The 24,449-nt window shown below is 40.3% G+C and overlaps 4 protein-coding genes across 6 annotated transcripts; 2 read left to right on the top strand and 2 right to left on the bottom strand.

Annotated features, from left to right (window-relative positions):
- The first annotated feature begins 986 nt into the window (after nucleotides 1-986).
- Nucleotides 987-6,692, top strand: ldhbb (lactate dehydrogenase Bb). Of its 3 annotated transcripts, XM_006782558.2 has the most exons (9): nucleotides 1,012-1,092; nucleotides 1,209-1,259; nucleotides 2,840-2,976; nucleotides 3,397-3,514; nucleotides 3,743-3,916; nucleotides 4,023-4,196; nucleotides 4,282-4,399; nucleotides 4,931-5,054; nucleotides 6,043-6,692. In XM_006782558.2, exons 3-9 carry the CDS (start codon nucleotides 2,848-2,850, stop codon nucleotides 6,208-6,210), a joined length of 1,005 nt encoding a protein of 334 aa, XP_006782621.1. In that variant the 5' UTR covers nucleotides 1,012-1,092; nucleotides 1,209-1,259; nucleotides 2,840-2,847; the 3' UTR covers nucleotides 6,211-6,692. The 3 variants fall into 3 exon arrangements, with proteins under 3 accessions (XP_006782620.1, XP_006782621.1, XP_006782619.1); XM_006782557.2 differs by lacking the exon at nucleotides 1,209-1,259 and having other exon boundaries at nucleotides 987-1,092; XM_006782556.2 differs by lacking the exons at nucleotides 1,012-1,092; nucleotides 1,209-1,259 and adding an exon at nucleotides 1,909-2,476.
- A 404-nt stretch (nucleotides 6,693-7,096) lies between these two features.
- LOC102780554 (spexin prohormone 1-like) lies at nucleotides 7,097-8,679 on the bottom strand. Its single transcript, XM_006782559.3, has 5 exons — nucleotides 8,617-8,679; nucleotides 8,493-8,538; nucleotides 8,346-8,405; nucleotides 7,298-7,384; nucleotides 7,097-7,201 (listed from the first exon to the last, which is right to left on the bottom strand). The coding sequence occupies exons 1-5, from the start codon at nucleotides 8,677-8,679 to the stop codon at nucleotides 7,143-7,145; spliced, it is 315 nt and encodes a 104-aa protein (XP_006782622.2). The 3' UTR covers nucleotides 7,097-7,142.
- Nucleotides 8,680-12,503: 3,824 nt separating this feature from the next.
- Nucleotides 12,504-15,810, bottom strand: golt1bb (golgi transport 1Bb). Its single transcript, XM_006782560.3, has 5 exons — nucleotides 15,650-15,810; nucleotides 14,918-15,009; nucleotides 14,420-14,598; nucleotides 14,031-14,112; nucleotides 12,504-12,752 (listed from the first exon to the last, which is right to left on the bottom strand). Exons 1-5 carry the CDS (start codon nucleotides 15,672-15,674, stop codon nucleotides 12,714-12,716), a joined length of 417 nt encoding a protein of 138 aa, XP_006782623.1. The 5' UTR covers nucleotides 15,675-15,810; the 3' UTR covers nucleotides 12,504-12,713.
- An 850-nt stretch (nucleotides 15,811-16,660) lies between these two features.
- Nucleotides 16,661-24,370, top strand: slc35b4 (solute carrier family 35 member B4). Its single transcript, XM_006782561.3, has 10 exons — nucleotides 16,661-17,115; nucleotides 18,347-18,460; nucleotides 18,574-18,676; nucleotides 18,778-18,827; nucleotides 19,695-19,776; nucleotides 19,879-19,939; nucleotides 20,131-20,240; nucleotides 20,352-20,427; nucleotides 20,509-20,584; nucleotides 22,451-24,370. The coding sequence occupies exons 1-10, from the start codon at nucleotides 17,039-17,041 to the stop codon at nucleotides 22,698-22,700; spliced, it is 999 nt and encodes a 332-aa protein (XP_006782624.2). The 5' UTR covers nucleotides 16,661-17,038; the 3' UTR covers nucleotides 22,701-24,370.
- The last annotated feature ends 79 nt before the right edge of the window (nucleotides 24,371-24,449 follow it).

The raw sequence follows: 24,449 nt of genomic DNA, 5'->3' as shown, positions 1-24,449 counted from the left end.
AGTTCAGGGGCCTCTCTAAGATGCCTACAGAAAGCCTCATAGGTAAGGTGTTTCATGCACGTGGTACTGGGTGAAGACCCAAGACAAGCTGGAGAGATTATGCGTCTCAGTTGGTTTAGGTACTCCCCAATATTCCCCCAGAAGATATGTAGGAAGTGGCTGGATAGAGGGAGGTCCAGGCACCTCTGCTTGGACTGCTGCCTCCAGGACCCATCCATGGAAGGAGGGAAGGATGGATGATAACTATTTTAATAACCGAGCAAGCACGTGCATTGGTGGCTTTTTAAAGGCGATGAAAGAATGTGTTTGCACTTTGCTGCATTTCATGCCTTCCCTCATGAACTGCACACAGTGTTTTATGAATCTTTTCTGCATGAGACTGTGTATCCCCCTGCTGGTTCACTGGTGTGTGTGCTTGTGTTTGACAAAGTGTCCTCATGACACTCAGATCCAGCAGCGTGTAAACAAGGACTCAGCGTCCAAATGCTCGATCAGTCCACACCTGCAGCTCAATCACAGAAAAATGCAAGCTGAAATAAGTTTGGTTTTTTTTAAAAGATAATTGAAAGTCAGGAAATAAAGGCAAAATTACCTAATTTATAGTAGGTATATTTACATAGTGAGGTAAAAGGCAGGTCCATCAGAGTGCGTGAGTGTTGTACTGACACTAAAACGCAGGGCTTTTTGTTTGTTAATTATTAACTTTGCTAATTCCAACACAAAAGACCGGCTAGAAGGACAAACACCACAAGACCAAATCTGCTGGAGTCACCGGCATGTGGCATTCATTCACCCACAGAATATGTAAAGTAAATGTGACAATAATGTCTGCAACAATAACAGCTCTAATTTTGGTTTATGTTTTTGGAATACGTAGTCATGTTTTGTTATTTCGCATGAAGTGTCAGTGAATGATGTACCAGCTGACCGATGGAGAGCCAAATTGAGTCTTTGCAGGGGACGGAGAGGCTTAGCCCATTAAATCCGGCAGACTGCAGACTGACAGCACAACAGGAAGACGAGTAGCCACACCGTACAGCACAACAGAGGAGTCTCACTGTAGGAGTTATACCTGGACGCTCAACAAAACAGGTGAACTGCGGTATTTCCGTGTTGTGTCGATAGTATAATTTTATCTTTCTGTTGTTGAAATATGTGTGGCAGTTTGTGACACCTGAATGCCTTTGGCTTTGTTTTGCTTGCATCAGTCCTCTCTTCACTCTCACTTTAGGGTGGTCCATTTCAGTGTGTGCAGAACTGTGAGTCACATTTAAGTTTACGTGTACGTAGGGTCTGCTTGTGTTTAGAGTGGCAGTCAGAGTATTATTTTTTTAAGGAATTTGTTTTCACAACCACAAATGAAAAGTTTATGTATAAGCAGGGCAATTAGCTAGAAGATAAAATTTTGCATTACATCAATTTTATAGCTGAGTTTGGGGCTTTAGGCTTTCCTGTTGCTTTGTTTTGTCATCATGTATTCATTATATCTCATCCTCCCCCGCAGTGGCTGTTTAGGTTCAAGTTCAAGGCAGATGTAACTTTTTTCAGACGTAGCAGCCGACTACCTCACTGTGTTGGAGTACCAACCATGCTTCTACTGTAGTTGACTGAGAGTTATGAAAACTGCTATCACCCTCCCTCCCTCCCTCCCTCCCTCCCCAATGACCTTGGATGCTAAGCCATCTCATTAACCGCTCACATTTACATGACTGGAGTGCATGGTGCTGTCAGCTGGTAATCCAGCTTCAGTCTTGGCTAATGAATGGATCGTTTCAGCATTGCACTTTCAATAGCAGCATATTCAGCATTCATGCCTGCTATTAGAGACGCACAGGGATGTTAATGTCTGTCTCTTCAAGCATAAGTGCCCCTTGCTTTACATTATTTGCAATTTGCAGTGCATGGTTTTAATCTAATTATTTCTAAATGTATCTGATGGTTGTTTAGCAACAGCATCATTTCAGATTTATTACAGGCCAGTGTTTTAAACTGTGCTTAAAGAGACATAAAGCAGGTCCCTTCATTCATTTAGAATAAATTATCAAGCCTTTTAAATAGAAATCAGCTGTTCTTTTGAGACCTCCCATTAGAGGTGAGGTGTAGCAGATGGAAGCAGCGTTAAGGGATTACAGTAACTCCTTTAACAGTCTGCAGTCAGTCAATCACGTTTGGCATCCGATTATACTGCTACGTCCTCCTCGTTTGGGAAGGAGGGAGGAAGGCGAGGAGCGGAGCTCTGTGCAGCTGACAGCTCCTCCATCTAACCCTGAGTCACATGAGCTCTGTGGGACTGCTGCAGCTGAGCGGATACTTGCCTGGACTGACTGCATTGCAAAAACTGTGACTCAGGGAGGTGTTGTGGATGCAGGAGGGGGGACGGAGCTCTGTAGGGACACGACTTAGTCATCCATCCAGGTGGCCATGCTGATTACATGGTGGTATTTATACCTTGCAGCTCGGAGCTTCATCGGACAATGCAAGTATTGCTGGTGTTTTTGTGTCTGGCCATATGTCATTTCAAGGTGAACTCTCTGCAAATAGAGAACGCGTGAGACAGGACCTAATACGTTTCTGTCTGAGAGCAGATTGCCATCTTCATACCTGCTAGAAAGGGAAATAATGCACTCTCTAGTTTGCTGTAAATGATCGAAGTGTCTTCTATGCCACTGTATGTCAGGCTTGCGTTAGAAATCCCTCTGCACTCTGACTTATTTATGAGTTGTGTGCATGCGAGGCTGCACGCAGGACCATTGGCTACTGTCGTGTCTATGTAAAATGCTTTGCTGCTTCACCTGACCCTAAACACTCATCTCTTTCATCTTTCATTTACACTTCTCAGCACTGAAAATGGCTTCAGTCCTGCAGAAACTGATCACACCGCTGTTCAGTGGTCCACCTGAGCCTCCGAGGAATAAAGTTACAGTGGTGGGTGTGGGCCAGGTTGGCATGGCCTGTGCTCTCAGCATCCTACTCAGGGTAAGAGTCTCACTGGTTCTGCCTCTCAGATTACCACGCTACCTGCTGGTGTCACGGGTAGCGTGATGGGATCATACTCAGGCTCTTCCAAGATTGCCACGAGATTACTGATCTCTTGGTGTCTGATCTGACCGTTATCCCTTTACTGCACTTGTTAACGAGGAAACATGTATTTGTAATCAAAAAGGAAGAATTACAGTGTATGTATCCTAAAGCTGTTCAGGTTTTATTTTCATTCACTTAAATTAGATAACCCGTTTCACCGTTAGACTGAATCATACATCATAAAACAATTATTTAAGCCATTAGGCTTAAAACAGACTAGCTTGAAGCTCTCTATTACGTTCTTTTTTCAACTAGTTCTAATGGCAACAAACAAACTGTACTATAGATCGGTTTGACCTTGTCTGATATGTGCAGGAGCTGGCTGATGAGCTGGCGCTGGTGGATGTGGTGGAGGATAAGCTGAAAGGAGAGATGATGGACCTGCAGCATGGCAGCCTCTTCCTCAAAACCCCCAAAATAGTTGCAGATAAAGGCGAGTTCATATCGCAGACAAACACACACACACGTACACACATACACATGCAAACACACAGGAGCTCAATCTCATAAAGCAGCCTTAGTTTTAATTAAAACTCTTTAAAAAAGTATTTACAGGATGCAGCTCACTATGGAGCTGTTTAAATTTAATTTCCCACCTTTGCAAAGGTTTGAAGGAGAATGTGAACCCAAACTGATCTGTTTTTTAAAATTTGTATTTCAGACTATTCGGTTACAGCTAACTCCCGCATCGTCGTGGTGACCGCTGGAGTCCGTCAGCAGGAGGGGGAGAGCAGGCTGAACCTCGTTCAGAGAAACGTCAACATCTTTAAGCACATCGTCCCCCAGATTGTCAGATACAGCCCTGACTGCATCATCATTGTTGTTTCCAATCCAGGTTCAGACAACCACACAGCTCTTCTTTATTTACGTCCTCAGACATGAAATCTTGCAGTATTCACCTTTTAACACTATAAATCTCTCTCTCTCTCTCTCTCTGACAGTCGATATACTGACTTATGTGACCTGGAAACTGAGCGGGCTTCCAAAGCACCGTGTCATCGGCAGCGGCACCAACTTGGACTCGGCACGCTTCCGTTTCCTGATGGCTGACAAACTGGGAATCCACCCGAGCAGCTTCAACGGATGGATCCTGGGAGAGCATGGAGACACAAGTGGTGAGGATACTGTAGGCAATAACTGTGTATGGTGTGCACGTGTGTGTACGTGCATGAAGGTTGATGGTTTCCAGATGTGTTACAGTGCCTGTGTGGAGTGGAACAAACGTGGCTGGAGTCAGCCTGCAGACGTTAAACCCTGATATCGGCACTGACAGCGACGACGAGAACTGGAAAGAGACTCACAAGAAGGTGGTGGACAGGTAGGCTGGAGGTCGCTTAAATCTAGTTTATGGATACAATATTTTAAAGTATGATCTTTTTAAACTCACCTGCTAGTGGTGAGCTGATATCTCTATTCACTGATGGGCAAGTTGATAACACAGTCACAGTCAATGCTGGACATGTGCACTGTCAGCAAAGAGCTGCACCTTATTGGTCAGAAACCCTGACATGGGTCAGATTTCAAACTAAGGCCAACATGGAAGCTCATCTGCAAACTTTCTCTTCAATTCTGAAATCTTTTAGGCTAAAAGTCTCTCTTTCTTTCATGCTGGATCAACATCAGCTAGTTTAAAATATTGTGCAGATGAGTGTAGATCTCATCTTTACCGAGTCAACACCACGTCACAATACAATGGCTGACTGTTTAGACACGACACAGACGTATCACCTATCGCTACCTTAGCTGTTACCTGTCACTGTCTTAATCAATCTCTGTGAATTTTCATGATTTTAGACACTTTAGACATGTTTTTGTTTGTTTGTTTGTTTGTTTGTTTTACATCTCTTAGTGCCTACGAGGTGATCAAACTGAAAGGCTACACCAACTGGGCCATCGGTCTCAGCGTAGCCGACCTGACAGAGAGTCTCATGAGGAACATGAACAGGATTCATCCCGTCTCCACCATGGTGGAGGTAACAGACGCTCATGTTCATGTACTCGTTAAAGAATTTCCCAGTATTCTTTAAAATATAACTATAACTAGAATTTTGAATCCAAAATGTATAAAGTGTGAGTGTAATTACCAGTTGTGTTAAATAAAGCTCTTTTTTTCCAAGCCACTTTTCTGATAGTAAGAGTGAAACACTAAGCCAAAACAGAATCATCAGATGTAATCCTCTGTTTGGATAATCATTATATATTCCAAAAGGCAAGTTTCAAGGAAAAACGCAGAACATTTGCAGGTTCAGTCGACACGTTCTCTAGACTTGAAGCCCGGCTACCTCAGTCACTAGAGCAAGGGTGGGGAACTCCAGGCCTCAAGGGCCTGTGTCCTGCAGGTTTTAGATATCACCCTGGGTCAACACACATGAATCATTACTAGGCCTCATTACCAGACATGTTGAGTAGGTAATTTAACCATTTAAATCAGCTGTGTTGGATCACGGACACATCTAAAACATGCAGGACACCGGTCCTTGAGGCCCGGAGTTCCCCACCCCTGCGCTAGAGCATAAGACTGTTGATCTCAGGGTCGTGGGCTCAAGCTCCACGTTGGGTGTTCAGATTTCAACTCCACCCCCTTTGAGCTTGTGTGAGTACATATGTACTATATTTCATGATGTGTAGATGTACTAGATCAGTGGTGTCGAACTGCAGGCCTTGAGGGCTGGTTTTAGATGTGTCCTTGAGCCAGCACAGCTGATTTAAATGCCAAATGACCTACTCAACATGTGTTGAAGTTCTCCAGAGACCTGGTAATGAACTAATCATGTGATTCAGGTGTGTTGACCCAGGGTGATATCTAAAACCTGCAGGACACCAGCCCTCGAGGCCTGGAGTTCGACACCCCTGTTCTATACACACAGTAATGTCATATTTTAATATTTAAAAAACAATAGATCAAGAGTTCTTAAATTGCTTTCCCTATAGTGCCCCCACAGTGTGCTTTGTCATCAACAGGGCATGTACGGGATCAGTGACGAGGTCTATCTGAGTCTGCCCTGCGTGCTGAACAGCGGGGGCGTGGCTAGCGTGATCAACATGACCCTGACAGATGAAGAGGTGGCCCAGCTGCAGGCCAGCGCTAACACACTCTGGGACATCCAGAAGGACTTGCAGGACATCTAACCTGCCGGCAGGGGGAGCCAATAGCTACACCTTCCTGACTACTCATGACCTTCAGCATCACTCCACGGTCACACCAGAAAGCTTTGCCCCTCTGCACCTTCAGCCTACTGCACTATGTAGATTCCCAGATGTTTGGAGGGGTTTCATCCAGCCAGATTTAGCCGTAGGGGTCAGTTTGTGCACTTCTGCTCGCTGGAGACCAAAACGTGACCCCAATGATGAGTGAGATGCTCTGACTCATTTGTCCTTTGCTGTGTTGCACTGTGGGACCACGTGTCATGTTGCTTTGGCAACTAATAAAAGAAGCAGGGGCTTATAAAGGAATAAGTGCAGAGTTTCAGTTCTTCAGTGTTGGCTATTTATGTAGCGTGATAGAAATCTGTGAACATGGGCTTTCTCTTTTGCTGAAAGTGAAGAGCAGAGTGTTACATGTGGCCTATGATTTAACAACATGGTTCAATAAAATAAATCCTAAAACCCTGCTGGAAGCTCATGGTGATTTTACTGGAATGTATTAGTCGATGAACTCTGTCTGATCCCAATCGCCTACCTCCGACACGGCTCTCTCAGTGACCGCTGTGAAGACGGCACGATGATGAGTGACTGATAGTTTGTCATCCTGGTGTTAATCACTTCATGGTGTGAATGAGTGACTGGCGTAATTGTTTTAATAAGTTGACAAGGATAAGTGTAAATGGAAATCCATCCATGCGTCACACCAACAAACTGCACATGATGACAGTCAAATGAAGAGATAAACTCACACATAAATCAGACTCTAACATCTTGCAGATGGCATTTTCATTTATTTTGCGCATTTTATTATAAGTTAAGTCAAATTTGCGACACGCAGACAAACATCAACAATAACAATAAAATGTAACAAGCAACATAAGAAACAGAAAAACATAGAAGTGGGCTCTGATGAATGTTCACAAGTGGGTACTATTCACCTCCTGATAGTCCAGGTGATTATCTGGATTGCCTGCATCTGAGGATTTAAAAAAAGAGCCATAAATAATCATAAAGCTGTTCAGGAGGGTCTGGTAAGTCAGGGTGTTGGTGGTGATGAATTCCAAGGTTTTACCTTCTTCTACAGCTCGCTGTAGGCGTTCCAGTAAAATGGATAAAAGCAAAGAAGAGCCTCGGCCAGCGCTGTTCTGCTTGTGAGTTCCTGCAGAGAATCAGAGCAGAAATGGCAGTATTTGGAAAAGAAACAAAAAAACTGTGCAACCAACACGTCCAAGGGAGAAAGAAAATACAAATATAGCTGTGAAGAGGAGACTAAGATTTCCTCTTTTTTTTCTTCCCTATTAAACCCTCGGAAATAAACACCCGGGATCAGGCTGATGAAATCACATATGTGGCACTTCACCCTCTTAGCGCCTCGTGTATCATATTTAACACATACAGTTTTTGAGACTTCTACATCATCAGTGGGGATTGTCTAAAATCGAAATAAATTCCACAATACACTCTGTTTTTGGAAAAATTGAATTTTCTGGTAATTATTTCATTGTTCAGGCTTTAAATAGTTAAAACAATGAACACAAAATTAATAAGTAAACATAACAAAATGTAATATTTATTGTGATTTATAACTCTGGTAATAAGCCATCACTTCAAACATGATAGTAAAATAATTTATGCATGGAGTTTTTACTCTGATGGAAATAAAATACCTGCAAACTAAAAAATTTAACAAACTCTTAAAACTGCCTAGGATTAAAAAAAAGAAGAAGAAGAAGACGAAGCAGCTCTCATTAATGACTGATTTCTGAAACATTAGTAAATGTTTCAGAAAATGTAACCAGTTCAAAATCACAATATCAGCCTTATTTCTAGAGTACATTTAAAAACAACAAGCTCGACCATAGTGCTTTACAAACAAGATCAATGCAATGAATAAAATCATCAAGTAAATCATTAAAAAACTAACAAATACAATAAATGTGAGTAAAAACAAACTAAAACAAAAAGTTACCACAATATTAAGTACAACCTTATTCCAAAGGATGATTTATTACAAATGAATACAGGCTCCTTAGAGCCAAATACAATACCAGTCATCTTACATAGAATATTTACTTGTTTATCTGATTACACTACTCAAGCTGTATCATGTATTCACACACCTGAGTGAAAAGTGCTTTCTTCCTCTCTTCTGGCACGCTCCAAAAATGAGCGGCGTCCCTCTGTAAAAGATCAGCACACAATATTGTTTTGATCGGATAGACGTCTAAAATCTGGGTGACTGTTTGATGCCGTCAGTGCGTTCTTACGTGCTCCTTTCATGTATAGGATCGCCTGAGAAGTCCAGTTTCTCCTCTGAAAAGGGAAAAGAAAATTCTGTTCCAGCTCAGGCTGATCAGGGTTAAACGTGACAAAAGAAAAATACCGACTAACCTGTGGAGCAGTCCAACACTGAGAAACCAGTGACAGCAAAAGCAGCGTGACTAGTAGAGACATTGTTGAACTCTGCAACAGAGCAAGAGGGGAAAAAATAAACTGCATCTTTTTCTGAGAAGTGTACGTTTAATTACAGTCATCCAGCACAGATCTATTTCTCTGTGTTTAGATGTAAACTCATTGTAAACAAATTTTAAAGCACCTCATCGGCATCTAGATGCCAGTAACTTACAGTAAAATGTTTGCAGTAACTTTACAGTAAACACATTTTCTGTCATTTTTATTACAGTAAATTTACTTTAAATGAAATTATAGCCACTACCTTCAAGTAAATTTACAGTTGGACACCAGCAAGTTGTGGTTTGTGTACATTATACAGTTAAACTGTATTTATAATAACAGTATTTGTAGCATATTTTCATTAATAGTTTTATTTTACTTTAATTTATAGCATTCTGACTTTATGTTACATGTTACTAATGTAACACACTATAATAAATCTCTGTAAGCAGGTTTAAGCAATTGCCCGTGTATTTTTAGCAAGTGAACTTCTCCTGTACACACAATTGTGAGCTGTTGTATTATACTAATACCTCACTATACTAACTAATACTGAATGACAATGTTTTCTGTCTGTGCTTTATTAGCTTTATGATTTATTGTGCTGCATTGTGTTATAAACTGATTTTATTTTGCTCATAAATAGTAAAAGGTAGACTTAGAAAGTAAAAGTTTAATTTACTTAATTTTTTCACATTTAAGGAAATTAAAATATTATATATAACTAAGAAGAGGGATATCTTACCTTTCACTTTAAGCGTTGTGCTCTCCTGCAGGTTGCAGCTGGTTTAAATGTTTAATGTTTCCCTGTCAGTGCAGTCACATCGTTTGTAAGAAAAAAACCAACTGATGACGCTGACAGGTGTCTTAATCACTTCACACCTACTTCTTCAGCTGACGGTGCTGTTAAAGATGTCGCCGCACATTAATCGCAGATGCATGAGAGACACTCAAACTTTTAAGTCTTGCGAGCAGCAGAGTATTTTCACAGGGTCACTGCAGGACGACAACGCCGGTGAGATTTTATGAATGAAGTTGATGCGGTGATGAGGTGGCAGGTGCAGATGCCTACGGGAGGCCTGAGGCTGAGAATAAGACAATGCTAGTCCTTCAAGGGCCCTGTGTAATCTGTAAATCTATTTTATTGCCTACAACTGATTTGTCCATATCCATGACTTCAGTAGGTCTTCTCCCAAATTGCGGTCATCATTGTGAGGAGCACTACTTGCTCATAGGGGGCGGAGTCATATGATTGTTCAAGTGTCTTGCTAATATTGCAGGGCCTTTGTCTCTGAAAATATAAAGCCTTGGGGCGACTGTTGTTTTGAACTGCAGCTATGTAATAAAACTAAAGTGAATGGTGGTCTTTGCTAAAATAAGACCAGCACTGTACTAATGTGAACTATGGATGAACTTAAGTCTTACCGTGGCTTAAGTGCATTGGTCCTTCAGCCAGGTGAGCTAAAAATATACAGATACTAATACATTTTAACCTCTCAAACATTTTCTAAGAGACATTTAGGCCTTTACTATCACAACATTCACTGGCAATTAATGTGTTTATTTCAAAGGCAAATATAAGTGTAGTTAAATTAAATGTGTTTGTTCTACCAAGGGCTCTAGCAAAAATATTTAAGTAACCCATCATTAGTTTTTCTTCCACTTTTATTATGAATGCAGTGCATTTGCTTGAAGATGATGGATTTGTATCAAAGTTTGAGAATGTGGGTTTGACATGAGGAGCAGAAGCCTGGATCAGCTGAAAGCATGAAGGACACTGGATGACATGAGGACCTTGAATTTATTTGTTATTTTTGTTTCAACTGTTTTAGAAATTTCACACATACATAAATCTCTGTGTTTATGACCTGTACACACTGTGTATAAACAGTTAATTCGTTTTGAATTATAAATCAAATCTCTGATATGTGAATGCTTAAAGGGAACGTATTATCATTTCACAGTGGTTGACGTTGTCATATAAAGCTGGCTTAAGACTGTCACATCAGAGTAAACACCAGTTTGATGACCAACCTTTCCATCAGAAGTTGACCGTACAGCACCCTCAACCACTGAGTGACCACTTTGAATCACACAGTGACCGCACAGGTCGCCTGTTGGGAGGCAACCTGTCTGCAGGCAATTGCAGGCCACTCGGAGTAAGTGCAATCACTCAGGCAGATTGGTGAATATTTACAATGCCGACCAATTAAAAACGCAGAGTGCCAACACACTGCAATCGAAACAAGTCAGTCTGTGCCAATCAGCGCAACTCATCTGCAACACGCCTCTTTGTAACAGGACTCAACTGGTTTCCAGCTGCTTATATAGTTAAATCCCTGTACTGTAACAACGCCGTCACTTTTTTTGGATGAATTTGTTTCAAATCAATAAGTTTTCAGCTGGACTCTGAATCTAAATAGTTTAAATCAACTTCTGTTTATATACATGGCAACAAATTTGGAAATTTATGCTAGTAAATCTTACATATATTATTGAGTATAACCACCGTATTATCACAAACAGATTGCATGTGGATGCCAACTTGAGCACATTCAATCGTACACTGATAGCAGACTGAATCCATTTAATGCTGTTGTATTGCCACCTTTGAATCCAGCAACTGACTACAAGTGGTTGCAGACTTGGTCCCTGCCTCTGAAGCAACCAAGACAATGAGATTAGTTTACTGCACACGATCATACAGTCTCCAACCGCCTTCTTCCTTTGTGACTGAAGCATTAAAGCAGGGGTGCCAAACTCCAGTCCTCGGGGGCCGGTGTCCTGAAACTTTTAAATATGTCTTGATGCATTCTCAATCATCCAGGTAAGTAAATCTCCAAAGGTTGGAGATTTACTTACCTGGAGATGGGGGAAACCTGCAGTCAGCTGAGACTGAAGAAGTCACTTGGATGACTGACGAAACGTTTCTCCCACTGAAAATGCTACGTCCAGATGAACAGAATCAACCTTCGGAGTTTTAAATATGTCCCTGCTGCAACAACCAAATTAGTAGGCCATTAGCAAGACTTGACTACATGCTCAGGTGGCAACACCTAACCATACTGAAGTTTAAATAAATGTAAGTAAATATAAGTTTTTGGAAGAAAAAAAAAAGTACTTTTAAAAGTACTTTTATTGTACCATGTTAATTTACTCATGAGCTGCTGAAACATGAATCAAATGGATGAATTGACACCTCAGCATCAGTCAAGTTCTATAAAGTCTAAAGACCTACTGATTTTATTCAGGTGTGCTGCAGCAGGGACACATGGAAAAGTTTCAGGACACCGGCCATCGAGGACTGAAGTTGAACACCTGTGCATTAAAGAGTAAAACAGCTTGTTTCAGAGGACATGTGCATTAGAGGAGCTTCACCAAGGCCCAGTATGGGTGAACCATGTAAAGCTCTTTTAGTAGAGTCCATGAGTAGAAAAGCTTGGCTTGTTTTAGCAAATCATACTGTTATTACCCAAAACGCAGGTAAGATCTGGGACATCTAAATCACTTATGCTACAAAACAAAATTTATAAAACGCACACTTTATTTCAAGCGCTTAGAAAAGTTACAATTAAACATCTCCATCCAGGACAATATAAACTGTTTTTACATTTCTGCCACTTTTAGCTCAACCGCACATTTTTAAAGTATAAAATTCCACTAACTCTTCATGGAGGAAAAAAAAAAAGGCCCTCAGTGTCAGTTCAGGCACACAGATGCTGTCACTGTCCTCCAAGTTAATCCAGTGGTCCCAGATTATCAGTCCATAAATATCAGAGTGGAATGACATAAAAGAGAAACTGCTTTCAGCCTTAAAAAAAAAAAAAAAAAAAAATCTCTTGGTAATGTTATCCAGTAGCAGTCAGAAAGAAACAGTTTCCCTCTAATAGAATTAAATGTACAGTCAGTCAGACATCCACAGATGTGTGTGTCTTTTGTGCAGAGTAATGTTTGGATTCACAGCTCTGGAATGGCAATGGTCAAAATATACAGTCACCATGAGACGGTAAGAAACGCTGAAACTGTCCTCTTTGTTATACCATCGTGTTGCTCTCACCAATTTTGTCCACCAGCTGAAATAAAACATGAAAAAGGGCAGAATTATTTACAAGTTGTTATGCGAAGGATGATTTAAAATAACATGTATGAAGCAGAACATGCAAGGATGATGATGTTGATAAAGCAGTGAGGTTTTTATATTGGTAAACAGCTGTAAAATATTAGCGACCACGGCAGAATTAACTGATCCTGGACGCTGACGGTTTCCAAGAAGCTACAAAAGGCTTCAAAGACACGAGACTGAGCGGGGAATCCCATGAGGTCGTGTTCAGGACAACAGGGACCCTGTTATTAGACTAGATGAGAGAAAGACCAGAGCCCTCTCATCTAAATAACCTTCCTCAGCTTTTGGAGCCATTTCACTCTAAAAATCTTTAAAGCCCACATAGATCAACAAAGTAATATCAGCTTCTTTAAAAACTTTCAGCTGCTTTTTGCCGTAAATGCCATTTGTATCATCTAATGGAAAAAGTTCATGTTTAGCTTAGAGAACTAATCCCCACATATTTTGATAATCAATTCTTTGCACTTAACATTATTCAAATACGAATAAAGAAAACAAATCCCTGGTTTCAGCTTCTCAAATGCAAGACTTTAAATGGTGTATTTTAGTTATATATGGTGGTAAACTGAATTTTATTTAGCACAAATGAAACAAGATAGTTTCATATTCGTATAATTATACTTGCATGACTTTTTAGACAACAGGCTGCAAATACCGAATTTTTCCATGTCTGCCAAAGACTGTACTTAAAAGATGGAGGAGGCCACCGTGACATCACCCTTTGATTAGCAGAATTCTGCTTCCAGGCCTTGAGCTTAAATAGATGCAAGGTGCGGATCAGACCATGAATCTGAGTGACTCTGCCTCAATGTAGGTGGCGTACCCTGCTATTTCAACTACAGCTGCAATCTTATGTACACAGTGGACATCATGTTGTATTTAATGAAACCTGAAAGTAGCAACTGAGACCATAACCTAAGCAGGAGAGCCAGAAGCCATTTTCTCATGCACTTCTATAGAATCTGACTTCTTACTGCAACCAGAGAGGCTTGCATAAAAGAAAACTACAGGTGCACTCAGAGAGCACCTTCTCCACCATGACCAACTTTTATTATTACTGCATCAAAGATTAGTGGAATCTTCCTCTCCACAAAGTTTCATCAAATTCAGACAGTGTTTATTTACTGTTAGTCTTGCAGACAAATGTCATTGAAAGCCTTATAAAGCTAAACGATATTTGTGATTAGTGACCCTTATCAAGGTTAAAGTGCCCGAGAGTGACACTTACCGCACTGATCCCCGGTAAGCTGAGCAAAGACCCGAGCACGGGCACTCGTCTGATGAATCCGACTGCCACCGGGAAGAATCCCCTGTTAACGAGTGCAAGAATAAAGTGAGACTTGGAAATTGTTTTGGACATGTGAAGTGGAGAGATAGTGGATACTGGACAAAAGATGTTGAATATGGAGGTGCCAGGCAGGAGGAAAGAAGGAAGACGACAGAGGAAGTTCATGGATATAGTGAAGGAGGACATGCAAAGGGATTGAGGTGACAGACAAAGGAGGTTAGTTATAGGGTGAGATTCGGGTAGATGATCCACCGTGGCAACCCCTAATAGGGAGCAGCCAAAAGAGGAAGAAGAGGAAAAGGAGTTCAACCCTTTCTGACTGAGCTGACCTGAATAAGAGGAAGAAACCGTAGATCTCCAGAACAACCCCAACAATCGGCCAGCCAAGCAGAACCACCAACACTCCTCCCAGGAAGAAGCTGGTGGCTTTTAGTTTGTGCCTCTGGAAGAAAAACCTGAAGGTACGCTCGAGGCCGATGACGAACGACAGTCCGGAGACAAACAGAATCTGCACAGGAAACAACATGTCACAAGTCCAACATATTTAGGTTATATGGGGTTGACTTTCACACTGTGTTATAATTACTAGGTAGGCACTGATTATATAGTTCTGTGCTCACAGCAATTTTTAAACTAATAATTTCCCCGATATAAACATTCATTTTCAACATCTGTTTCCTTTTCACTGCCCTGCTCTAGAGCAGCAAAGAAAAGATCAACTTCCACTCACATCAGCAAATGTGATCATATGGACCAACAGCCAAATGGCAATCAACAATACAGGTATTACTCTGATATATCAATGAACCCAAAAACCATCAACTCACATTTCCAATGGCAAGGAGAGCTTTATCAAAAAACAGCATCATCCCAAAGAAGAGGAAAAACACACCAAACCCCGTCAGTCCCATCCCAATTTCTGCAGACATCAAGAAAAAGAAAGAAGTTATTAATAAGTTGCATGATCTACTTTGGTTTACATGGATTTCAATTTTATTAAAGAAATGCAGAATGACTATTCATTAAGGGGGGTATTCATATTGATTTCCAGCTTCACATTTTATTACAGGGCAGCTTTGCATGATCCAGTCCAAAATAAGCCTTGTTTATCTTACAGTGGGACTCTGGATTAGCCAGCTGTCTGATTTTTTTTAATTCTATCCTTCTCATTTTAAGCAAGGTTTCTTATTATTGGCTGCCCTTTGCAGACAGAAGGTTTGAACAGCAGGTAGGTGGGACTTCTGTGCTGACATCACACAGCCAAGTGTAAAAAAAACAACAACAAAAAAAAAAACCCAAGCAGTTAAATGACTCGTGCACATACGCTAACCTCGTTGGTTTACACTTCGGCCGTGCTCAATATACGTTTTTTTAAAACAAGAAACAAGTGAAAAAGAAAAAAAAAATAGTTCCCCTTTACAGCTACTTCACGTGGTGACGTAGCGTTGCTCTCAGCCAATCGTGTTTGAGCTGCTGGCCTCGTACATTCAGCTAAACCCGGTTTCGCACAGAAACATCAGAAAGACAAAGAACAGCATAGAAACAGAAGCGGCTCTTACTTTGTGAATCCGTGAGCGAAATCATTTTGGTATCCGCTGAAGACTCTGTCCAATCACCAAGAGGTCGCAACGACTCAAACTGGCAGCTTTACGAAAGCAGCGTAGCCAAAGTGTTGATGCTACAAGCGGCAGTAGCAGCAGTGGAGGCAAAGGTAGCGGTTCATTACGCAACCACGTCAGCCGGAGCCACGTATACGCGCACTCCAGCAAAGATCGTCTATGATGACACTCACTGATCCAACACACACTCTGCCAATTTAGCTGTCTGTGTGTGCGCGTTTAGAAAAAAAGTACTTGTTATCCTTTGGTCTTATTAATTTGATTTATTTGGCTGTTGTAATCATTCAACTGTAAGACATCTGTAGTCCAAAAATATATAAGGTGTCATATCAGATAATTATTAATTATTAGTTTCAAATTGTAAATGTTATTGATATTGGATTGATGCTAGCGCGAAATAATCAGTACTTTATTTTTATCCCTCAAGTTTAGTATGTAGATCATTGAATTGTGTTATTTTTTTTTTTTTAAATTAAAACATTTGAAAAAAGAAAAATGTCTGAACCTTTTTTGGCTTGACTGTCACATCTATTTTATCTATAGCCTATAACATATTTAAAAACAAAGTCCGTCAGAGACAGGCATATTTACATTCCAGCTCGCCAAAAAGGTCATTGTTAAAAATCCATGAAACGCTGATTGTGTTAACTTTTTATTATGGAAAGTAAAACCACAGTGATTTCAATCTTTTCAAAATTTGCAAATGGATGATGATTCATGTCATAAATCCCAGCACCCTGCTCTTCCCTATATAAGCTCCCTTCATAGATTAAAAGTAATAATCTTCCTGTATTTACTTGGTATCAAATCGATACCAAAATTTGCACGATCATAGTTCATAGTGAGCAACTCCCCTGCTCCAACAGCCTTGCGTGGCTTCATGTACCTATAAAATGAGGCAGAGTGATATATCTCTTTTTTTTCAGTCTGTAATGAGCTGCGCATGCGTGTCGTCAGAGCTGCACCGTGATTACGCTGAAAGCCTATTTATTCATTCGTTTGTTACATTTTTCACTAATATTCACATATAGTGTTGCTTCCTGTACAATACGCGTTTTTAATTCGTAATGTGTTACATGAAACTATAAATATTACGCACACGGGAAACCCCTTTTCCTGTTTTTTAAATAAACTACAATTCCCATGAAGCACCTGGAACAAGGAAGAACGAAATCTCGGATTCAGACGTGTTCAGCTGAAACCGGAGTTTGTGTCAAAGCACAAGAAGTCGGACACACAAACCGCTGCCGTAATGCAAACATGCTCCGTTCATTGTCCCGTTTGATTAAGTGACACATCTTCCACCGAGTTTTTCCCGCCGTGAACACCATGGGGCCCGTGTTTGCCGTTGTTCTTGTTTTTGTCGGCTGTTGTAGCAATGTGGTGTTTCTGGAGCTGCTTGTGAGGTCAGTGAGAAGCTTACACCGTGTCTACACCAATGACTCGTGAAGACTACTTCACAAACGTTTGTGTGAACAGTTTGTTTTTAGATTGTCGTTGCACAGGTGTTTTTACTAAATTCATACAGGAAGTGCAGTCTCATTTGCATGTTTGTCTGAGTGTTACTAAGCTACCCTTCTCCTCCTGAATAATTTTAACTGTCGTTTTCAACTGTTTTTGCTTCTTAAATCATACTTGATCAAGACATTTTTTAAGTTACTCCTGACCTCACGTAGTTAATGGATGGTGTTAACGAGAAAACTGGCTACGCTGCGTGCAGTATATGTAGCAGAGCAGTATCACTGTGTATCATAATCACTTGCATTACGACTTTATGCTGGAAGGAGTTCAGTCTTTTGACTTGTACTTTGCGTTTCTGTGGTTATTCGGTGTTTCTGTGTTATGAGCTGTTGGTCAGTGTTACTGAAGTGAAAGTAAGAGAGTGGTTTCCTGTAGTTAGTGACGTTCTTAATACTGGAAATACTTTTACTGCACACTTATTTGGTACACTTTGCGAAAGGTCCAAGTTTGGACCTCTTGCCTTCAGAACTGTTTAATTCTCCCTGGCAACAGATTTAACACGGTGCCTGTGATTGGCTGATGAGATAATTTAACAAGAGCAGAGCAGATATTCCAAATAAAGTGTCAGGTGACTATGTGTATGCACAGTGTCAATACTATACACACCCATATTTGGGGTGTCTGTCAGCACCTTGTTTTAGTTGTTTGTTTTTAATCCCCCTTCCTTACCTGTGAAAGTTGTGCGTCCATACAGGTGAGGCTGGGTGTAAATCTGAGTGTAAATTTAAGAAGTTCTGAATAAAAAATCACAGCACTTGTGCAGGCACCTGGCTCATATTCATGTAGATATCCATATGTCTAGAAACAGCCATGCAAAAGCCTGCTCATGGTATAGTAGCCATAGATTGGGCCACATTACCAAAGACTAAAACTAAAGATTTACTTCTATCTTTATTTTCTTTTAGCACATTTATTTTAAGGCTAGTTTTTATTTTCATTACAGTTACATAATGCCATTCAATTATACTAAGTGGGTATGTAGATTAGAGAAAAAGTTATACATATAATGCTCTGTTCTTTTTTTCCAGTGTATTCATTTTTGAAATGTCTGTCGTTAGCATTAAATGATGCATTATTAATTAACTCTTGGCTCTTTTTCTTTCTTTTTTTTCATAGAGATTTTCCAGGATGCGGCAACATAGTCACCTTTGCTCAGTTTGTCTTCATCGCATTGGAAGGTTTCATCTTTGAAACAAACTTTGGACGCAAGAAACCAGCAATACCTATTAGGTGAAAATTAAATAATTTATTAACAAAAAAGATTGATATGAATATTTTTCAGCTGGTGACTTTTTAAAGCTGACACTGAATCACATTGTCCCTTATTTATTTATTTTTTTCAGTAACTATGTGATCATGGTGACCATGTTCTTCACTGTCAGTGTGATCAACAACTATGCTCTCAACTTCAACATCGCCATGCCTCTACACATGATCTTTAGATCAGTAAGTTTCACACTATGACTCTTGAATGTTTCCTGTTATCACTGACCATCACTTCCTTCACCAAAGCCTGATCTCTGAACTGTTTTCTTGTTTCTCTGTAGGGATCACTAATCGCTAACATGATCCTGGGAATAATCATCCTGAAGAAAAGGTACCCAGCATCCCCCAACAGCATACACAACGTTTCCCCACTATGTTTTTGACTTTGTACATTTAGCAACTAGAATGCTTCATGGAGTGTACTTAATGACCACACACTTTGATTAAATGCTAATAGGATCAATATTTTGCTGACAGAGATTATAATGATCAGGGTTTTATTCCGTGGACAGACAGTTGCACAAAATCCCTGCATCTGAACTGATTCATTCATATTTCCCGTGTTCCACAAATTTGGCTGTTTTATAGAAATAAAATCATCTTCACCAGATCCTGTTGGAGCAGTTTTACTACGACAGTCTGATTTACACATTAATCTTCATTATCTTGAAAGTTTGTAGTGGTGCTGTCTACAGTACCCATCATTATATTTTATACATTGATAGTTTTAAAGATGGACATAGCAGCCAGGTTGGACAAAGGAAGCTATTGTGGAAACACCTGCATTATATCTGAAGGCCACCAGATGACATTCGCTTAGGTTGCAAAAATACTTCCATACTATAGAAGTCTATGGGAGGAAAAGCTGTCTGTGTTCCCCTCTCGGTCACTCGGTTTTGGTTATATTCAGTAACAAATGCATTCTATTTTGTAAATCTTGGTTATATTATGTTTATGAACGGAGAATTATCCGCTCATTGGTTAATGAGTCAGCTTTCCTCCCTTCCTTGTCCCAGCCAAGTTTTCAACCAAGGTGGCGACAATGAAAACGCTCATCTCAGGGCTTAAAAATGCAAATTTTATTCACTTTTTTTCAGCTGTGTAGTCGAAGCTATTGAAAAGAGGAAGCTTTCAAATCTAAATAAAAGTTGAAAAGAGTCGTAGTGAATCTACCCACATTTTTCTTCTCTCCCCGCAGATATTCGGCCAGCAAATATCTGTCTATAGCCTTAGTTTCTGCAGGTATCTTCATCTGCACCATCATGTCTGCCAAACAAGTGGTGAGTCCTCTGCAGAACACTGGGTACTGCTGCAGTTTGACTGTGAGTCATTTTAGCATTTGTTTAAGTGTGCTCTCATAAACTGCACTCCTGATTTTGCAGAATGTGTCAAATGAGGGTTCAGAAGACCAAGGCTTTTACACCTTTATGCACTGGCTTATAGGTGAGTAGCAGCTGATGCTGGCTTTTTGCAGATATGTGAATATTGATGTGTATGTTTAGTAGTAAGTCACAAGTTTCTGTCCAATCATTTTGTGTGTTGGAGGCATTTGCAGGGGTGGGAAGTTTAGAATAGAAACATAACACTTCATGTCATGTTGATATTCCATATACATGTTGTACGGATGCATTCAGGTATCGCCATGTTGACCTTTGCCCTGCTGATGTCTGCAAGGATGGGCATTTTTCAGGAGACGCTGTACAAGAAGTATGGAAAACACTCCAAAGAGGCGCTCTTCTACAATGTGAGTTTTCCTCCAGCACCGACAGCCCAGGAATTCACTCCACAAATGTTTTCATGGAGCTGTTTTAAAATGTGCAATCCTTTAACGTGATTCATTTGCATCTTTTTGCAGCACTGCCTGCCTCTGCCGGGCTTCCTGCTTCTCTCTACAAATATCTACAACCACTGCGTCCTCTTCAGTCAGAGCAGTGAGTGCCATCAATTCATTCTGGGAGTCTTTTTCAGAGTGCGTGTTTCACCACAGGTGTCAATGATTACTTTCTTTGCAGCTCCCATGCTGATTCCTGGGGTCGAACTGACCGTGCCGATAATGTGGATCTACCTGCTGATCAATGTCATCACACAGTATCCTACCAAAACAAGTACTTTTACAGTTAGCTTGTACTGTTTTTCTCTTTTTCTACTAAACACAATATCACAGTTCATAACTTGCTTTTTTCCCCCAGCAGCTAAAAATATAAACTGTAACCTCAGCTTACTGCTGTTTTAATAAATCACAATTTCGGTCCAAATGACCTTCATCAGATGCAAAAACAATATTCATATCATTAAGGACACAGTTTTAAAGAAATGTTTACATCCACATGCCAAGCAGAGTTTAATCATCTAATTAGGCAGAGATAACTGTTGAGCACTTCACATATGTGTGTGCTATTAAAGCAAATATTAAAAAAAATCGGTTTAGTTTGATCAATCTTCTCTCAGCTTGCACTAAAGACACATTCAGCCCACTGCTGACATTATGAACAGCTGTTGAGTTTGAAAGTATTGCGCTCTTACTGGACTTAAAAACTGTGGTGTCACAAACAGCTCTTCACACCACAGCAGAGGATCTATCTGAGGTGGGCCTCGCTTCAGCAGCCCTGTGGTTTTAGTCACGTCTGGGCGGCATTCACAGAGTCAGCAGGTCTTAGTCCCACAGATGGTAGCTTCACTTCTCGGGCGAGCTCACAGATCAAGTATCTGGACATGTTCACAGCACTGAGCCCGGTTTCTGTGACAACATCAGTGAAGTAATACCCTCTCGTTGTGAGGCCAGCTCATGTTTCACCTGAGTGGGTGTACAACTCTGTGCTGATGAAAGCTTGTCTGGTTTTTCTTTTGTTTTGTTTAAATAAAGGCATGAAAGGCACTGCTGTAAAGGAAGAAGGTGCTTGGATTTTTATACCAAAAGTCAAAACTACAGCGTGGTTTTAATCATTGAAATTTTATACATCACCTCTTGCTCTAAGTAGAACAGCTGACTCATCAAATTTCATTGTTTCTGAGCATCAGCTGAATTTTGATTACTGACTTTGCCTTTATTTATAATGATAAAACAGAAACAGAGTTATTTGGGCAAAGCTGCTTATGTTAAGGCAGCAGTAACACCACTGAAAAGTCATTTTGTTACTCATCAAATTTGACCCATTATGCGCTGTTTTTAATGCTTAACTCTTATGCTGGTTCCTGGTTGGGCCTCTCAGCTTAGAACCAAAAGCGTGTCTGAGATAACTTTGGTAGTGATATCCTTTTTATTTGACATAATGCAAAGCCATGTGTTCAGAGCAGTCTGAAACCAGAGCTTATGGTTCACAGAGATTACTTGTACATATACTGATTCATTTGAAATTCAGAAAATATTCGTGGGGATTCAGCTTTTGTAGCATGTATGTAAACTATAATGCTGTCTCAGTAAGAGAAACAGTATGACCCAGAATCTAAATTCGTGCTGTAACAACTGCTAAAATAGTTCGTAACACAAAGTAATATTATAAGTGAGAAAACTAAAGAGTGGTCCTTATTTTTTTACTTTAAAAAAATGAAAGTTTAAGTTGTTTTCCTAAATATTTGTAAACTAATTTCAATTAATAATCCATTAATTAATGGAACTAAACTATAAATCAGCTGTAAAATTAAACCTTAATAATCCACTATGGGCTTCATAGAAAAATGTTAATTAAAATAAATACTACAATAATTTACCAGAATAATTTTATATTACTACCAAAACTAGGTTTGAATATTTCCGTTATACACGGGATCACAATATTAACTGATTAATCCCTACCTAATCTGTCCAGTGATGCTGATCGTGAAAAATAACATTAATTAAATGGCGGTTTAGCTAACGAGGTCAGTTGACACAGGCCGTCTTAGCAACACATGAAGAAATTAGGTTTTTGTCTTCTGTATCTCAAGTCTTGTTGCAGTCTTTAACTGTTTCTTCAGGTACGTGTGCATCCGTGGTGTTTTCATCCTGACCACCGAGTGCGCCTCACTGACGGTCACGCTGGTGGTGACGCTCAGGAAGTTCCTCAGCCTCATCTTCTCCATCATTTATTTCCAAAACCCCTTCACCGCCTGGCACTGGGTGGGGACAGCCGTGGTCTTCGTCGGTACTCTTCTGTACACGGAGGTGTGGAGCAGCGTGCGGGCGGCTCTACAGGGACCCGACGCCAAAGAGAAGAAGGCAGAGTGACGAACCAGAGACTGGCGGTGGACAGAAAATCAGTTATCGTGCTGGACGTAGAGTGATGTTGTTATCCCGCAGCAGTTTTATACAGTTTTAGGGTCATTTAGATTTATACTTGATTACACGGTGCGCAGTCATACACCACCTGAACAGTTTAAAGGATGGTGGTGTTCTGCATTTTTATTGTTGTCAGCAAATCCCATGAACAGATCAAATCCAGCAGAGTAAACGTTCCTTCACACATACAGAGACAAACTAGTCGGCCGTAGCTCTCGTAATCTGGGGTCTATTTTGTTCAGTGTTTACATTCTCTGCTACATCTGGTTTTTTGTACCAAGACATGTCTCGCTGCACATTTTGTTTCTTGAGTTCACCACACAATAAGCTAAAAACTGGTTTTAAAAAGCTTTTGTAGCTGATGCATGAAACTAATTGATTTGGAACAGTGACATGAATGTGAGCTAGCTTGGATGTTGCTCACAGCCAGGCTGATTATTAAAAATCAGCACAGATTTATTGCTAGGAGCTTTTTGAGTCAGTTGAGCCAGATCTTATTCGTGATGGATTTATTTATTTTAATTCCACGTGTGAATGAATCTGGGTTTTGTCTGCCTGTGCTCTCTGACTCCAAGCACCAAGCCCATTCGCTGTGACTGAAGATGTAGATCTCTAAAACCAGCTATAGTCAATATTTTTACACTACTTGATCACGTGACTACTTGATCATGGTGATGAACCCACAGAGAGTTTTCACCCTCTCTCCAGGCCCAAAGAGATACATGCCATCATTTACCCCAGAACTTGTTTTTCTTGTGCTTGATTGCAGAAAGTTGTAAAAACGACTTGCTGTGAGCTTCCTGTCAAGCATTTTACCACAAACTTGAAGAGTGATTATTAGTCAGATTAAATTGTCTTTTTTTTTTCATACAAAATTCATAAACATTCCTTGTTTCCGCTTGACAAACAGGCTCTAGGTAAAGATGTTTTCAGTGTTTAATCTGTTATAATTATAATGATAGATTTGAAGGGGAAAGAAATATGTTTGCCGCATGTATCTGCTGTGTTGACAGTTTTACTGCCCCCTGTGGCCAAAACGTCAGATTTTCACACTTAGTCCCACTTTTCCAGCCGGTGTCATTTAACGAAATCATTTCTGAATACAGCTGGAGACTGTTTTTATCAGGACGAGTGAATATTTTATTTTGTAGGTACTGTTCGAAGTGTGTGATTGGGGGTCTGGTGAGAGCTTTGTTAGCCAGTGCAACAGTGTGGGTCAGTGTTGTAATACTTTGGCTACACAGATTCTGAGTTTGGTCTTTTCATTGGATTTGCTAACAATAGGAAAAATACGAATACTCTCATACTTACGTGTTTTAACATTAGTACCTCGTTATGGTGCGTTCACAGACACAAATTCAGTGCCACGTTTCTTTTTTGTCTATGACGTTGTTTGGATATTTATTTTTTTAGCCTCTAGCTGCTCCAGGTTCGTGTTCATTTTAAGGACTTCACCGATTCATGTGTGAAGAGCTGCTGGAGTCAGATTGCGTGATTAGATAGGGGGACAGGTTATGCAGTGCATATACTCCCCGTGTCCTTGTCATATTGTCTCAGGTGTATTTGTCAACAATAAATCTTTACACTCCCTGGTGACTGAAATTAAAGTGGCAACATAACTGAAGACTGAGACTGTTTTTTGTTTTTAATCTGTGCATGCTTCCTTTTTAAGTGAGTTATATGAATGTTTAAAGCTGG

The sequence above is a fragment of the Neolamprologus brichardi genome, chromosome 7 (assembly GCF_056152115.1).
Source record: "Neolamprologus brichardi isolate AB-2024 chromosome 7, ASM5615211v1, whole genome shotgun sequence".
NCBI classification, from domain to species: Eukaryota; Metazoa; Chordata; class Actinopteri; order Cichliformes; family Cichlidae; genus Neolamprologus; species Neolamprologus brichardi.
Note: the sequence above shows the minus strand (reverse complement) of the source record. Positions and strands in the feature narration are given on the sequence as shown.

Excerpts from the sequence above, each read along its gene's own strand:
- ldhbb (XM_006782556.2), top strand. The coding sequence starts at position 2,422 with ATGCTGATTACATGGTGGTATTTATACCTTGCAGCTCGGAGCTTCATC. Across the intron at positions 4,197-4,281 it reads AGAGCATGGAGACACAAGTG|TGCCTGTGTGGAGTGGAACA; the intron begins GTGAGGATACTG and ends GATGTGTTACAG. Across the intron at positions 5,055-6,042 it reads CCGTCTCCACCATGGTGGAG|GGCATGTACGGGATCAGTGA; the intron begins GTAACAGACGCT and ends TGTCATCAACAG.
- LOC102780554 (XM_006782559.3), bottom strand. The coding sequence starts at position 8,679 with ATGTCTCTACTAGTCACGCTGCTTTTGCTGTCACTGGTTTCTCAGTGT. Across the intron at positions 8,539-8,616 it reads AGTGTTGGACTGCTCCACAG|AGGAGAAACTGGACTTCTCA; the intron begins GTTAGTCGGTAT and ends TTCCCTTTTCAG. Across the intron at positions 7,202-7,297 it reads ACAGCGAGCTGTAGAAGAAG|ATGCAGGCAATCCAGATAAT; the intron begins GTAAAACCTTGG and ends TTAAATCCTCAG.
- golt1bb (XM_006782560.3), bottom strand. The coding sequence starts at position 15,674 with ATGATTTCGCTCACGGATTCACAAA. Across the intron at positions 14,113-14,419 it reads GGTTTCTTCCTCTTATTCAG|GGGATTCTTCCCGGTGGCAG; the intron begins GTCAGCTCAGTC and ends ACTCGTTAACAG. Across the intron at positions 12,753-14,030 it reads GCTTACCGGGGATCAGTGCG|CTGGTGGACAAAATTGGTGA; the intron begins GTAAGTGTCACT and ends GTTTTATTTCAG.
- slc35b4 (XM_006782561.3), top strand. The coding sequence starts at position 17,039 with ATGGGGCCCGTGTTTGCCGTTGTTCTTGTTTTTGTCGGCTGTTGTAGC. Across the intron at positions 19,940-20,130 it reads CTTTATGCACTGGCTTATAG|GTATCGCCATGTTGACCTTT; the intron begins GTGAGTAGCAGC and ends GGATGCATTCAG. Across the intron at positions 20,241-20,351 it reads AAGAGGCGCTCTTCTACAAT|CACTGCCTGCCTCTGCCGGG; the intron begins GTGAGTTTTCCT and ends ATCTTTTTGCAG.